General features: G+C 43.0%; 2 protein-coding genes across 7 annotated transcripts in view; one reads left to right on the top strand and one right to left on the bottom strand.

The window, feature by feature from the left end:
• Positions 1-467: 467 nt before the first annotated feature.
• On the bottom strand, positions 468-8,906 carry suds3 (SDS3 homolog, SIN3A corepressor complex component). Of its 3 annotated transcripts, none has more exons than XM_062381760.1 (12): positions 8,702-8,906; positions 7,015-7,084; positions 6,018-6,073; positions 5,262-5,333; positions 4,468-4,487; positions 4,182-4,338; positions 3,839-3,934; positions 3,404-3,465; positions 3,278-3,314; positions 3,074-3,179; positions 2,156-2,240; positions 468-1,407 (listed from the first exon to the last, which is right to left on the bottom strand). In XM_062381760.1, the coding sequence occupies exons 1-12, from the start codon at positions 8,811-8,813 to the stop codon at positions 1,309-1,311; spliced, it is 972 nt and encodes a 323-aa protein (XP_062237744.1). In that variant the 5' UTR covers positions 8,814-8,906; the 3' UTR covers positions 468-1,308. The 3 variants fall into 3 exon arrangements, with proteins under 3 accessions (XP_062237744.1, XP_062237743.1, XP_062237745.1); XM_062381759.1 differs by lacking the exon at positions 8,702-8,906 and adding an exon at positions 8,404-8,679; XM_062381761.1 differs by lacking the exon at positions 8,702-8,906 and adding an exon at positions 7,920-8,091.
• Positions 8,907-11,383: 2,477 nt separating this feature from the next.
• Positions 11,384-16,536, top strand: part of taok3a (TAO kinase 3a) — a 59,832-nt gene continuing 54,679 nt past the window's right edge. Inside the window, exon 1 of one of the 4 annotated variants that reach the window (XM_062381430.1) lies at positions 11,384-11,859. The gene's annotated coding sequence lies outside the window, so the exon portion shown is untranslated. The other 3 variants (XM_062381433.1, XM_062381432.1, XM_062381431.1) reach the window with 3 other exon arrangements.

The following is a 16,536-nucleotide window of genomic DNA, read 5'->3' on the forward strand; positions in this document are numbered from 1 at the left end:
CAGGGTGAATGGGAGAGTGAATGGTTGTTTGTCTCTATATGGGACAGACTGGTGACCTTTACAAATATGCACTGAAGTTCATACTTGTGAACATAACCTGATATTTTCTGGAGGGGCTGTATGTGAAAAGACAAATGTCAGAGTTGCTCTGGACATTTTCCAGAACTTGTCCTGCCAGCCCTCCTGAAAAATGTCTAGAGAACATCAGAGGGAGCTCGTGTGAGTACAGCAGGAAAATGTCCTGAGAATTCCCAGTGAGTAAGTGTTGAAGTTTCTAACACACGACAGATGCTAAAAGTAAAACAACAATAAGAACAAAAATATCTCAGTCACGGAGAAGCTAGCGACAAGATTCCAGATTGATCCAAATGGATTAAGTGCTTCCTTGTACAAGTACTTTGTGTATTTTCGGGAACAAATCACAAAACTAATACTGCGCCATCCAACAGTCCAACTCACCACAATGATAAAAGGCAGAAAACATTTTAATAAAATGGAACACAGTACAAATTAACAGTCCACGTGATGCTCCAAATGCAAACATTGTTGAAATCATCCAGATTGTTCACATATGGAGAGGATGACGAAATTACATAAAAATATTAACACAGAAATCTTCAAAATACATTTTTTTTCTCTAATAAGCATAACAGGGCTCCGCGTCTTAATGACAGTGCAAAAGTTCTAATGTTTGGAAAAGGGTTCGACTCGTGTAACGTCTTCACGTGAGGGGTTGATGATGTTCAAACCTGAAGCCTTTCCTCATCTCGTCATCACGTCCAGGCCTGATCGGTGTGTTTTTATATAAAAAACAATACAAATCCTGTCAACAAGGGTTCCTCCAGTTCGTGCTTTGTTACTCATCAGCAGGTCGACAGCTTGAAAGGCTTGAAAACTGTTTGTGTGGGTCTACATGAAGCTGTTCCAGAAAAATAACTTAATGATCAACGTTAATGAGGCTGCGGGAGAGAGAAAGGATTTGTGTCGACAGCATCAAAGCCACCATTTTGAGCCACAGCCACCTCCACACACGTGCCACATAGTGACAAATAATGCTGGAAAACAGCCACTTGTCTATAGGACGACTTTTACCGTGCGAGAGGTTGGTTTGTGTGAGAAAAACAAATCTGGTGACATATCCTTGGCCATGAAAGATTCTATGAGTGTGTGTGTAGATGGGTAGTGTATAGGATGAAGAAGCCTCATGTCAAACTCAACAGGGATGCACCAATGGGCAAAACGGTGGATGAACGAGCGGGGGGGATGAATGAATGAATGAACAGATGGGGGGAGGGGAGGGGAAGCGTCTCATGCGGCCGACCGTCGACGGATGACAAACGCTCCCCTCTGCAGCTGGCCCAGGTAGATCCTCATCTTCGTGCTGTCGCTCGTCTTCCTCACCCAAATCTGGAGAGCAAAGACAAAGACCATTTAGACACAAGCACATTCCAAAGCAGCTGCTGTCTCTGAGACAATACATCAGTATACACCAGCATCATCTACCAGAGGACAGGTAGTGAGAAGAAATCCAAACCCACGTCAACTACACACTCAGGGAGCTCCAGAAATACATTCACATCAGATTTCTGCAGAATGAGGAACTTTCCTTTTCAAGTCAATCGCTTCTCTTCAGTGTTCGTCTTGTGTTGATCAGTAATCGGCACATTGTGTTAAAACACAAACTAAATCTGGCCCAACATTCCCTTTAAATTCTATCAAGTCTCATAGCAGAGCTGATAAAAGAACACGGATCATGAGATCTTAACATAAAATACACACTAATGAGAAACTACACTGAACAATATGTATTTCATCCCCTTGCCACCCCTTGATAACAATAACTTTATATATCTATATTTATAGAGCACTTTTCGAAATCTACGCTACAGAGCTTTACAATGGCAGCATGATAAAAGAGACAGTTCATTAAATCATGAGCACAGCGATCACAAATATTATAAAGCCCAGTCTGCTCTGTTGTGGTTGGTCACCCTCTTCCTGCACTTGTAGGAAATGTCGGCCATAGTTCTTTAACTTTAGCGAACTTTCAAATTCGCAAAAAAATCTTTGCGTCACACTAGAGGAATGAAACACTTTCATCATGCGTCTCCTTTATGGAATAAACGTGTTTCATGTGACAGGAGCTGGAACTCACCTCATTGGTCCCGACTGAGCTGATGACACAGCTGATCTTCGTGTTGTCTTTTGATTCCAGGTAGATGGCCTGACTCTTGTGGTACCTATCAACACAAAGAAACACACACAAAAAAAAAAGAACAGCTTGAGTTTTCACGCTGAGGAACGATCGATGGACGAGAGCCGACAGGAGAGAGGTGCATTATACCTTACTTCACCCAGCTGAATAAACCACAGCCCCCTGAGATCGCTCTAAATGGATAATTGGACTGGAAATTCAAAACAAAAAGTCTCTTTTTAATGGCTCCAAACTGTCAGAGGACAAAACCAACCCAAGGGAGGCGACTGACAGTCAAAGCATTTGATCATTAAGCAGCCGCTGAAGAATAATGACGCACGTGTCTCTCTGTGGTTCTTTGAGGAGGTTTTTTCGGCTTCGTCTTCTTCAGCGATGAATAAAAGAGACTTTGCCTTTAAAAGAACCGTGCACGAACCTCACAGCTGGCGTCTCAACTTCTCCCGTCTCCATCAGTGACTAATAAGACACTACTCTATTATTTTTACCCAATTCAAATGTATTCACTTCTGATGCGGAGGTCTGCTCTCAAACAGAAAGTCATCGGAGGCTGTGTTTGGTCAAGGATTTTTCATTCTCTTTGCATTCGTCACCCACACCCTCTGCATATTCATTTCTATTGTGGCTTCAAGCACCAGCACTTGTTTCGAGGCTGTTGAGTAATAGCTCTTTCTGCAGCCTAGACAAAAAGAGGCAGCCATCAAAGTGCTGCTGTAAACTGTTACATGAGGACCAGCAGAGCTCCAGAGCCGTCAAAACCACTGCAACGTGGCCATCTAGTGGTGGCTTGAGCTGTGCATTGTCAGGGGGGGAAACACAAACAATGAGACAATGGTTCTAAGGGTGAAACTTTAAATGTACCATCTTTTGTCGTAGTAAAGCTTCCCCTCCTCGATGCGAGCCTCGTAGCGCTGGGTGGGGCTTTCAATGGGAACCGAGGGGACATGTTCTGGGGACGAGGGCGATACTGAAGAGGGAGAAACATCTGGTTAGTTCCAAACTTCTCTAAATGACATGATTTATTGAACTGGAGAATACATTTTGTAAGACGATGCGGGGACTCACCGAGTATTGACATACCGGGCCGCTTCGGCGATTTAAGCTGCAAAAGAGAAAGCGTTAAACAAATAATCAAAAGAAATGACATTGAGTAGGAACACTTTTAATATTAGTTGATCCGGACACACTAACCTTATTAAGTGTTCTGAGATCTTCCATGATCTGTTCATCTGTCAACAAATAATTTAGCTGAGGTTTGAAGAATTAAGGAGCATCGAAAAAGCTGTGAGTGCACTGAAAACAAAACTCTTCAGGGGGAATCATAAAAGTATCTGGACAAAGAAGAAATATTCTGACTGTAAATTTGCTACATATTTTACTCCTCAGATTTAAGATGGTAAGGCACTAGAATAGAAAAGAGGATGGAGTTTTCTGCATTTGCATTTTGAGAATAAAGTGGAAATGACAAGAATAGACTCAAAAACTGGATGAAAGAATATTTCTCCATTTCATAAATAACCAAATAAATCAGAGGAAGTCAAAATGTCAAGAATAAAGTGGACATATGGAGAATGAAGAATTTTCTTTGCCCTGAGCTCTTGTGTCTGTAAAGTCTGTGAAGGATATCTGGTGCAGGTTTTCTCCGTTTGTCTGGAATTGGGACTGGATCATTAGGTCGTCTCCTCAGCTTCCTGGTCATGATAGGTTTTACCTCCATTGAATCTATGAATGAAAAGAAATGTCAAAATAACGTCTGTGGTTTCTCAAAAAGCACATTGAAAAGGATTCACGGTAACATCTTCATTTACTGAATCTGATAAGTCCTTCTTGAGTCAGACAATTTAATATTTAAAGTGTCGAGAGAACAACTCACTTCCACCAGCCACATACAGCTTTATTCCCTTTATCTCCCTCTCTCTTCTTTCACTATGAGAGGTCATGATTAATCATCCCGCTCTGGCTCTCTTACCACCTGTCAGCTCCATTGTTAGTTTTTCATTCTCAATCATCTTCTTCTTCTCCTCCAGCTCCGCAATTAGGTTCTCCTTCAGTTCCACCTTTTTGTCGTCAAACTCCTTCACCGCTGCCTTCTTCTCCTTGATGTAATTCCTCTCCACCTGCTCTGTCTGCGGACGGATGACAGGAAGAAATCACAGAGAGAAGAAGCATGTTTTCCTCATAATGCCGAGAAAATACGAGAGGGAGTTTTGTTAAATCAGTCATGCAGACGCCGGCTGGAGATGAATATAACTCACCTCAAGTTGGAGGAACAGATCTGTAAAAGGGAAGGAAAAACAGAACTGGTCACGTAGAACAAAATCAGTTGAATGTCATGAACTTCACCACCGGTACATTATATCTGAGTCGACTCTGATTACCCTTCAAGACTAGAAAAGGCGAACGCTAAGTAAGCTTTAAGCAAACATCTGTGAACTTGAAATCAAAGCGTCAAGCCATTAGGGATGCATCTTATACTGTGTTTCAGCCTTTTATCTTTTCTAAGTCAAGTTCTCAGTTGATCATTATCTAAGTCGATTACCAGGGTCTGAGCTTCTCCTTATTATCTTTTTTGCAGCGTAAATTAAAAATTTAACAACATTTTGATCATCAGAAAAATTGGGCACAGTGAAATTTGACACACAGAAAGGATTCACTGCACTTTTCCAGTAATATTGCATGTTGTGTGAAGACAGACTATCCAGACTAAAAAATTACCAGCACTGTTTTCAAACTTCCCTGTTTCAGGCACTTGAAGACTCTGGAGTACATGTAAACATAGCCACACTGATATGTTATAAAACTAACATGTAGCCAGAATGCAAACACAAAACACCCCCTCCCTCCTACTCCTAACTTTGGGCTGGTTTCCTACTAATTCTCACGTCCAAAGTGTTGTTCTGCAGCACCAGCCAATGTTCTGCCCTCGCCAAACAAACCTAACTAAATTAGGAAGCCCTCCAGAATTGTTATTTTCTCCTCCAAGCACAGTTGGTGCTGATGCATCAAAATCAACACAGTGTGGTCTATTTCTGAATGTTGCTCAACTCACCTGCATTTCGGAGTCTCTCTTTGTACTGCTGGTCGAGCTTCTTCATCCTCTTCTGATACTCCTGCAGAGTACCTGAAAATAAAACATGTACATCAACTGTTAAAATGAAGTTGGCAGAGAACTGTCTAAGCTGAACATGTTTATCCAAATATATGTAATCCTGATGTCAAACCAACAGAATTATATCCTCCTTGGCAAGGGGAATACCTTCATGGTGTTATCAAATTATAACTTAGATGGGTCTGGTGAAAGTTAAGTGATTTAAACTTGAATACAAGCTATTTATTCAAATATGTCATAAATATTTTTCGATTTTGACATTGTTGATGCGCTACTCTAAGTATCCAACCACACACTTGACTTAATTCAACTCACATGACTCCTACATTTGGATAATAAAAAAAAAACTCAACCTGTGTACATTCAACACCAGCGTTGACTCATTTAGTTTGTATCAGTAAACAGTCTGGATGATTTCAAATGAGTTGTCGGTGTCAGAGCTCAGGTTGTCAGTTGTCGTTTGTTTCTCTGAGAATGTGTTGTAAGGTTGAATCACCTTTGGAACTGGCTTCCCAGCCTGAGGATGTAATCCCTGACCACCACCATAACAAGTATGAGAGGATTTGACTGTGTCCTTCAAACACCTCCAGTCAACTAATCCACGTCTTCTCACAAATCCCACAAAATAAATTGCACCAGTCACTCATATATGAAACTCCTCCTCCCACATTCAAAAAAATAAATCCGAGTGATTACCTTCTTGCAGCTGCTGCAGCTGTCGTTTCAAGGAGGCCAGTTTGTCTTGGTACATTCTGCAATTAAATGAAAGCAGAAGGAATATCACAACCAATAAAAGCAATACAAATCATAACGTTCATTCATGCACAGAGCAAAACACCATTAACAGGAATTCAGGAAACATTATACTGCAAATTTGATGAATTCTAAACAAGGAATTAAGTGAAACTGTCTAAGATATATTAATAAATAGATGGAACAATAAATATGATAAATAAAATGAAATTAGAGGGAGCCAATAGATGTTCATAGTCTTGAGTTTGCATTTAAAAAAGATGCACATTCTCTTCTGCCCTCAGGTCGTCAGTGAGCCTGCTCCAGAGACATTGACGGCCATAAAGACGACTCACTAATCTGTCCAGCTCTTAGTTATGCTGCTATAGGCTTTGACTGTCGGGGGGACACATGACACACAGAGTGTGTCATGTGTCCCCCCCCTCAGTGCTTGTTACTGACTTGACTTCTTCCCCAGATGCCTTGAGCTCTATCGTTAAATCCAGGATCGGGCGGCAGCCACATCGTGGATCTAGCTGAGCTTGGATTGTGATTACAACTAGTTTGCTTAGATGTACAACATGCCTGCCTACATACACTGCTATTATACCACTGAAATTACAAATGTCAAGGCTGCTCTCATCCTCTCTGTCAGACATTTTCTTTTTGTATAAACAACTCTCCATTTGTTAGACACTTAATGTTGTACATATTGTGTTGTTGATGTGCTCTGGAAGACACAACATTTGTTGTATTTCTGTCTGTCCCAGGAGTTAGATCCATCATCCATGTCGAGTGTTAAGGACAGTCTGTCTCACCCTATACACATTATTAGACTATGAGGCAAATTAAAAGGAAACTACTGGCAAACATAGGCTACTTTTAAAAACATCACCCTTTAAATGAATGTCTTTTATAAATTGTGTATAACCGCTGAGCAGTGCTGCTGAGAGCCACTTACTGTTCTTTGATTTCCACATAGTCATCCTCGTCGTGCTTGGCCAGGTCTGTTTCACTGGCATCCTCTGTGTCTGGAGGAAGAAGAACAGGACAGGGCTCGGATTACAAAAGGAACTTCTCAAACAAAGCCGGTTCTCTCCACGTGAGCATGACAGCCTGCAGCAGCGCCACGAGACAACTGTGCATCAGTCTAATTATTATAATAATTAACATCATCATTCGATTTCCCAACACTTAGAAGATGATGCAATTGAGTGAAGAGACAGACAGACAGTTGATGAAAGGACGTGCGTGGCACTGGGAGGGTAATGGTGAACACCCAGCCTGGGAATGCCCTCTGTGGTTTTTGCTGGATAAGGAGGAAGATCCGTGTTTGACGGGAAACATCTTGACTCTTCTCGGACGCCGGAGACGAAACAAAGTTGGGGATAGACGAGGCTCAGGTGAGATGATCCAGCATCCGGAGATCAGGGCTTTTACACGTTATCTAATGGCATCAGCGTGACGAGCGGAGTGTGAAGGATTTGCCGCATGATGAGATAAATCAGAAGCTAACTTGCTCGTGCTGTCAGTCCACCAGTAAATGCTAACGTGTTTCACCCGAGACCAGCGGCGAACTCCGGCAGCCAAGTTTACCAAGCACCGGCGAATCCTACTGTCAGTCCGCGTTACCTTCAGACAACCAGCCCGGCACATGAGAAGGGTAAGGCCCGGTCGGGTTGAGCTGACACAGCAGCTTTCATTTTCGGTTAGCATTGGTGTGCTAGCTCAAGTTAGCGCAGCCTCCTGTTTTAAAGAGTAGCCCGCGTCCTCGCCGCTGTAGTTCGGGCGAAAACAGAACCGGCAGCCGGAGGAGTTAAACACACACGGAGGCAGAATGTCCGATTCGGGGGGAAACTAGCTAACCTGGTGGTGGTGCTGCCATCGCCTCTGCCCGTGAGTCTCTTTCCCCGGCGATCCTCCGTCCTGTGCGGGAGAGCGGTGCGAAGAGGCCGGTGCGGCGGACACAGCACGCAGGGTTTCACCAGCCTGGCGACCTGTCAGTGCTCGGAACTAGCGTCACGTAGCTAGCTGGCTAATTAACGCTAGGTGGCTACTACCCCCCCCCCCACACCACCACCACCCCCCCCTTTCTTTTAGCAATCATCCATTATTTAAAACCGTGCACACACCCGGGTCAGCTGCAACAGGGTGGGTCTAATATGAATTAAATTACAATTATTGTGACCTTATTGCACAATTGCGCGATTGTGTGGGCAGAGTGGAGAGAGAAAGATTGTTTACGCCCCTCGCGCTCCGTGCGCGTAGCGGAGTTAGCTAGCGTCAAACGCGGTGTTTAAATCGTGGTTAACGTTGGTATAAGTTCGCTGCCAGTCCTGGAAACACCCACCTCGTGTCAACGGTCCTTCCGTTGATAGCTCACCTCCTCCGGGAGTGTTAGCGGGCAGGGGCTTGTTTGGCGGGTCGCTAACATGTGCAGCTAACAGGCTAACTGTGAGCAGTTGCCCCTCGCGTTGCACTCGTTCGCTACTTGGGACCTGATTCGCCAAATCGTGCATGTGCATAATGCATTTCCAGCTGAGCCCCAAACTACACGGCGCAATTGAATTAATTCGTAAATGCAACAACGGCGCGTTTCCGTTTCTCCTCCAACAAGTAGACAGAGCCCCAGCCGCGGTGAACGTTACCTTCCTCTGAGTCCCTTCCCCTGAAACTCCGATCGTCGTCGTCCTCCACGCTGTCGAGTTCCTCTTCGTCGTTGTAATAGTCCACCATGGGCGACAGTAGCGTCGAAGCCATTTGTTCGCGTGGAAAAAAGGTAAACAAACACAAAATAAACAATCGATTTGTGTTTTTTTGCAGCTCGGCTTGAGAACAGCGCCTACAACTGGCAGGACCCCCCGAGTATCAAGCTGTCCGACCTTATGCCTGTACACAATGTCGGAACTATTAAAGTGTGATGTTGAGAGGAAAGTATATTTTTAAAATTTAACAAGCAAATAAGTCAAGCTATAGTATAAAAGTTTAAGATCGGCACGTTTTTATATGCGCATTAAGTATTATGGCCGAAAGTTTTAAACAGGCATATTTACGAACAGGCGGATGGGGCTATGGGGTCTCTTTGTTTTGGAACCAGTGTGGTTCACTACATCTATGGTTCACTACACTTTCACTGAAGCGCGAATAGACAATAATAATCATATGATCATAAACTTTATTCCAATATACAGGTATAAAGTGATTTATAAGTTAAATAAATTAAGAAATGAAGGAAAACAATGGGACCAAATTTAAATCAGTTGAAGATCACAAACTTTAGGACCGAACTTCAGAACAAAATTAAAGTGAAAGAATTTGAAAAAAGTCATTAGTGATTTATCGAAACTGTCAGTAAAAACAGAGCGAGGATAAAACTTAAAATCAAAAGTTCCAAAAGTACATTAAGACCAAGTCCTTAGAACTCACAACTATAACACTTCAAATCAAAAGAAAACAAACTCAAGTATAACCACAGCTTTCCTTTTATTTTCTTCCTAGATGGATCTCCTCAAGGATCTCCACCACCGGAACAGAGAAGGCATCGTCACCCACTATGGTCCTCAACTGGGACCGGGGTAACAGATGACAGGCATGGTCTCTGCACCTTTTGAGTGGATTTAAAGGGGTTGTTCCCCGGCCAATGTCCCATCCTTCCGCCCAGTTTTGTGGAAATCAGTTCAGTAGTTTGTGTGTTAGCCTGCTGACAAACAAGAGAACAAAAGAGGGTGAAAATGGTGATAAGGCACTGGCCTCCTAAACAAGGGGATGCTGGTTCGAGTCCCGTCTGAGAAGCAGACTTTAACAGTGGTCAAAGATAAGGTAAGAATTTCTAGTCTAAATGACACAGCTGTACAACTACTGAAACATTATGGGAGTTGGAACTGTTTTGAACAGATTTGGAAGATACTGTTATCCAAAACAACTTTAAAGTCATATTCACCCAATTCAGACAAAACATCGCGAGCTGTTCGGGGTTCAGTGTTTTGTTCAAAGACACTTCAACTGGCTTTCGATGAGCAGGGGAATCCTTCTGATAATTAGCTGACCACCTCCTGAGCCACTAGTTGCAGAGGTTTGTATGCATGTGTTCTCTTAGAGTCCGTCAGGAGACATTCCACTGTTTTGTGGTATTGTGTTAAAAATAATAAAAAACAAATAAATGAAGATGTCTTCTCAGTGTTTTATTTTGTACAAGGACACATGTCACCTATTATTCCTGTTTCATCCTCATGGCTTTGATATTTTGTGTCATGCATGTAGAGTGCCCAAACCTCATGGCTTTAAACTTATGATATTTATGGCTTTATAAGACACAAAAGGTACAGTAACAATTGTCAGTGATAAATTTAATAAATTTTACTTTAACTTCAATTTGCACAGTATTTTACAGCTCAACCTTAAACCAAATATTCTGCCTTTGTCTCCCAAATAAAATGCAAATAAAATCAGCTACAGGGGAAGAAGTTCCCGGCCTGAAGCACCACTCAACTGTTTCATAATCATCAAGGCAGAAGATATGAACATAAAGAGAGGACATTTTACTTAAAAACACACACCTTATGTTCCTGTAGACAGAATAGTAGTAATACAAAAATGGAATCTCATTCTCAAATTCACTGAGTTTATATAACAATCAAAGTCTGTGCACCTCAGGAGCTGTATTAAACCTTCATGTATTTTGAATAAAAGACAATGATCCTGCTCATAGATGTGCACAAAAGGATCTTTATCTTTTTTATAAGTTATACTTCACATAAGGTTCTATACTTCCTTCATTCTTTATGAGACAGTATGTTAATTTATTTGTGGTCTTTCTTTTTAGAGTTTGTATTATATTATTTTCTGTCTTGATTTTAAATGATATCGTATTATTTGACTCCTTGCCTTTGCTGTTGGGTTTTCTTGTTTTGATTATGTAATATTTGAAAGCACTTTGTAACGATTGTTTTAAAAGGTTCGATTTAATAATAATATTTCATACATGTAGTTGTGCAGCACGTTAAAGTGTAATTCAAAAGAAGAGAACTGAAAAGGAAATATATAAGAGCGCAAGAGCAAGTGCAAGATCTATTAAAGGCTTCAGCAAAGAGAAATGTTAAACATTTTATTTTAAAGGCTCAAATATATACATATCATACGTTATTATTATTCTTTATTTCCTGTTAATCTCCTCAATAACCCAAAGTGACTTCTTCTGTTTGGATGAACAGTATCGTCAGATACACTTTCAAATACAGACAGCAGGTGGCAGCATCGCACTGAGCTACTTTCAGGACATGCGCTGGATCACCGTGCGTGAAGTTGCGACAGAACCGGGTTCAGTCGGTCAGTCCACGCATCTTTAACGAAGGAAACAAGGCTCGGGACTTATTTGCTCGACAACTTTCAACCTGTGATCTTTAGGATCAAAGGACAAACTGGATTGTTTTTGCGTTAGATTTTTTTGTGTGTGGGGGGGTAAAAACACTCGACTTTGCGGCGCTGGAATGCGTTGGTGAGACGAAACGAAACGCAAAAAAAAGAACGAATAAATAAATAAAACAAAAACAAACAGGAAAAAGTGCTCATCCTCCGCCGCACGCGACAACTTTTTTTTATTTCCGGCCGTGTGTCAAGAAGAGCCGCGGAGGGCTGAGCTCGCGCTGCTCCGTCATTCAGGAAGTCCGCACCAACTGACAGCAGCGCCCCGCAAAGTGTCACCGACATCTGCCACAGACCCCGGGCTGCGTGGAACTCCTGCACCCTGGAAGAGGAGCACTTATACCCCCCTCTTCCTCCACCTCTGCCCCTGTTTGGACCCTGAAAGGTGAGCGGGCTTTCTCCTCCTCCTCCTCTCCTCCCGCCGCTGTCACTGTTCATGTCGCTAACGGTTTTTTTTACACCTCCGAACCGACCGCTTCCTCTCGGCTAAGCTAGGTCGCTACGCGGTAAAAGTGGATGTGAAGGAGCGGGGGGTAGGTCGCACCGGCACCTGGAGCCGTGTGGAGGAGGAGGAGTAAGTGGGGGGAGAGTGGAGTGACCACAGTGGCTTGTTTGTTTGAGTCCCCGGAGAGGCGGTGAGTCCACGTAGCGGCAGCGGCAGGAGTAGGAGCAGCGGCGGTGGCGGCAGCTCCTCCTCGCCGGGGGCTGAAGTGCGTAGTACGGTTTGATTCGCTGGGTCCGTGCACCTGCTGAAAACCCTTTTATTGTGGATGTTGTGGAGCCCCCCCCCCCCCCCCCCACCCGGCGGGTGAGTAAGAGCAGCGGAGCACGGCTGACAGGTGAAGCGCGCACTTGATGGATGTGTGTGACGGGGGGGTGTTTTTATGTATTTGTGTGTGTGTGGACGCTGTGAAAACTTCCATGTTATTGGTATTTCGCCGTTGCATCAAATGTGGGTCAGCGTGCGTGAGTGTGTCGCATGCAAACCCACCGTGGCACCTTCCGTCGAGTTCCTTCATTGTTTTTTTTACTATCACTGCACAGTGGCTCACAGCCGAGATCCGAACCCTCGTCTCTACCCACGTTTTACTACGCCATTAGCCCGTCTGCACGCGCGACACTTTTGTGTGTGTGTGTGTGTGTGTGCAAATAACGACTCGCATTCATAACATCCAGCCTCATTATTTATTTACAAAGTCCTTTACCACTGCAGGAGGTCCTCACCTGCACGCGCACATTCACGTGCACATGCTCGGTAAGGGCAAGCAGCAGGTAGAAAGTGGACGTGGGGCTCGAAATGGCAGATGTGTAGAGAGAGAGAGAGAGAGAGAGCCGAGCACTCAAACCCAAGCTGACCTAACATGATGTCATCTCCTGAGCGTAGAGCGCATGAGTGAGAGGCAGCAGAGCTGGTTCCCCCTGATAAAAAAACTGTTGTTTGTAAAGATGGTTTTATTCTAAGGAGGCTTCGTCTCCTTCTTCTCCCCAGTCACAGTTTCTCCAGGGAATTAATCCCATTATTATGACATGTCACTCACATGGATTCGAATGGCGGAGTGTGTTTGTTTTCTTTTGTGAGAAGAGAGATGTAGTGTGAATGTACTCGTTTCACACACATTTGTTTTGCTGAATCTAGACCTTCGCCTTGGCGTGTTGCTGAATAAGTGGCGTCAAGCTGCTCTCAGTTAAAGGGAATCAAATATTTAGAGATTTCAGCCAAGGTTTGTGCTTTACTTTCAATCTTTTTTTTTTGGGGGGGGGATAATAGCTGCGTTTCCAACACAGGATTTTCTAAAGGAGACGGGAACCTTTGCAGGAACTCTGATGATTACCCTCTTTTCAACCGAGATGTATACCTGGTGCTATCCGGAGTTGGTTTGCTGGTTTACTTTTACACAGGATAGAGCCACCACGACATTACGTCACTGTACAAGTCTCTGATTTCCCAGCACATGCTCTGCTCGTGAAGCTCCCTCTGTCTGGTTTGTTGTGCACTTGAGCTGACGACAACAAACCAACAACAGTTTGTCAGACCGCTTCTCCTTCGCTTTGACATCCATAGTTAAAAATATTCAATCCTCTTTGCAGACTACACACGACACAAGCTCAGTTTTATTTTTTTAAATGGTGGTCACAATGTTTTGGTTGGTCCAACTGGTCTTGTTGGTCATGATAATCCTGCCGCCATCACCTGATGTAAGCAGTTCTTCTTTTAGACTAAAGCTAAGTGTTGGTGCCAGAGTGGAACCCGAGTTTCTGGGAGAGAACCAGGTCTTTGGCTGTCAAAACACAAAAGGGGTATATGTATTTCCACCACAGGGAACCACAGTCTAAATTTAGCAATAGGTCATAAAATCGCTTCTTTTCGTTGTGTCTGACATCTCGGGTGTTTTAAATATGCTTAGTTCTTGTCCTCGACTCTTTTCTGATTTTTATCTCCCCCATGTTTACTGTCTTTTCAATGTTGCGCGATGTGCACTGCCCGTTTACCACATGACCTGGTGGACGACAGTTGAACAGCTTTATGTAGCTATCGGCTGTTCACACATCAGCAGGTTATCTAATCTTTCCTTGTGGTCTGTGGGCGGGTCCATTAAGTTCTTCGAATAAAGTTCCTGGTACTAAAGGTTCCTGGTGATTTTGGTCAAAACGCAGCTTTAGTCTATAATCTAGAGTTTCAGTGTCCTACTTCAGTTTTGCTGCCCTTTACGTTCAAAGGGCACAGGGCTGTTGTGCAAGTCCTCTTCCTGGTTCTAATCATCCATATCTAGGAGGCTGACTGTCAACGCAGGAACAGAGAGTGATACACTTCCTTATTAGGGATGGTATCTTGGGCAGTTCAGCTTTTATGACTCTACTCTGATTGTGACTTGTTTAGGTAAATGGTTCCCTCATTCAGGTTGTTGAGCTGATATAGAATATGTGTTTGTGCAGTTGGCTCTGTATCAGACTTATCAGCTGTATGCGGTGGTTATGATGCACTAAATGGTGGTTTCTGCACCATTAGACCCAGCTGAGGTGATTCACATCTGTTGGGGTAAATGGTTTTTATTTGTCAGGATGTGAAACCTGACACTTTCAAGACCAGGGTTAGGGTTAGGGTTAGACCAAATGGAGAGTCATTTTTAATAGGTACATTCTGAACAATACACAATTACTGAGTATATTGTGTGAATAATTACATGTTTCTTTGATTTAATTTGGCTTTTGTTAAAGCAACACTATGTAACTTGCTGAGCATCAGAGCCCTCTGCAGCCACATGTGGCGATTGACTGTTGGGCTCCATGTCTGAGTGGTTTTCTTGTCTAGTCTGAGTGGAAGTCTGACTCAAACATAGCTATAACAAAAGTGGATATTCCCCATGATCCCCTGCCTCCTGAACCAGAAGAGCAGCCGCTGTAACAAATCCACCAAACTCTGTTAAGAGTTCTTCATATTTTAAAAGTTTCCTGCTGAATATTGATCTTACATGCTTTGTTTTAATGACTTCTAAGTATTATACAGTTCAGCGTTACTCTTCAACTTGCTAAAGTTGATTCTGACAGTTGAATCTTTGACTCAGTCAGCTCTTCTCACAGGAGATCATACCAACTCCCCAAAGTTACATGTAGAGCAAGAACAGACATTCAGGGTAACAGTGGGAATGATGTAGGAAACATTCTCCGTATTCACAGTCACTGAACCATCAAACTCATTCTGAATCTGCTATTTTAAGATACAAAAAAGTTTCCTAGTGTTGCTGTAAACTCTATATGACACTGGTCTCTATATGTAACGTGACAGCGAACTTCCTTTATACAGTCAGAGGCAGTCATAAGCATATTGCTGATAGTTGTGTATTTTTAAAGAGCTGTTTGAGAGATTATTGAGACGTTAGCCGGGGTCCTCATGTATTTGCGCAAATCCTTTAGAGTACCAGTGTATTGTGTGTGTGTCTGTGATTATGTGAGTGTGCTGATGGATGCACAGGGAAAGGACACATCAGCTGCTCCTGACAATCGGCTGATGTGGCTGTCAGAGAGGGATGGGGGTGTGAACTAAGGCCATGTTCGCACTAAAGGCAGTTCGGCCATTTGCACAATAGCCTTAAGCCAAATTGTGAAAATAGCTTTGCTAGTTATGTCTCTCCATGAACACTTATGTGTTAGGACTTTAACTGTTGATTTGTTATCAACAACTCAATTATAGCCATGTAAGTTGATCTGTTCTTCTCTGTTTCATTTTCAACAAGACCAGGTAAAAACTGTGTATGCAGCCTTTTTATTGTTTGTCGTTGAACAAAATTAAAGACCTAACTATTTGTTTCTTTTCCAAATAGACATACAGTTGCCGTGTTGATCTTATCTCAGATATGAAACCCTACCACATTGCACAGAGTACGCCCTGCCAAGCTGCTGACAGAGTTGTCATGCCAGTGTTGACTTTGCATAAAACCTATAGTTTCCTCTTTGGTTGTGTGCGTTCCTGTGTAACTTGTTGACAGCCAGGTAGAAATGAAATGTAAAGGTAGAGCTTGGCACACACCTGACATCGGAGTATCAGCTTCCAACCCAATCAAGTCACCCTCCATGATGATAACTGTACCTGGTTTGAATATAGTCAAATACAAAAAACACAACAAATGTTTGCAATATCGTATTTGGAAGACCTACAACATTATCAAAGATATTGCTGCCGAGGATCTGTTGTCAGAGCAGAACTTTTTTGACAAACATTAGAGTTGAGGTAAAGTTAAATGTTAATAACTTCAAGCCTTTTATTGATAGGACAGAATTTAAGAGTGAAAGGGAGAGAGTGCGAGGAAGACGTGCAGCAAAGGGTCAGGTCAGAACCAAACCTGTGGCCACTGCAGAGGGCTCAACTATCCGTTCTAGGGGTGCCCTTTAAGCTACCCTAATAATAGCTTTCTGACTTGATGTGTTTATTATTAATATGTAGGACAGTCATTGAGATATTAGACTATGGTATTATTGATCTGCCTGAGGCAGCTGTGGGAGTGAGAGAATTTCCCTCACAGCTCCTGTAAAGTTTCTGAGCCAACGTACGCCAATAAATCTTATG

The sequence above is a fragment of the Platichthys flesus genome, chromosome 3, assembly GCF_949316205.1.
Source record: "Platichthys flesus chromosome 3, fPlaFle2.1, whole genome shotgun sequence".
Taxonomy (NCBI): domain Eukaryota; kingdom Metazoa; phylum Chordata; class Actinopteri; order Pleuronectiformes; family Pleuronectidae; genus Platichthys; species Platichthys flesus.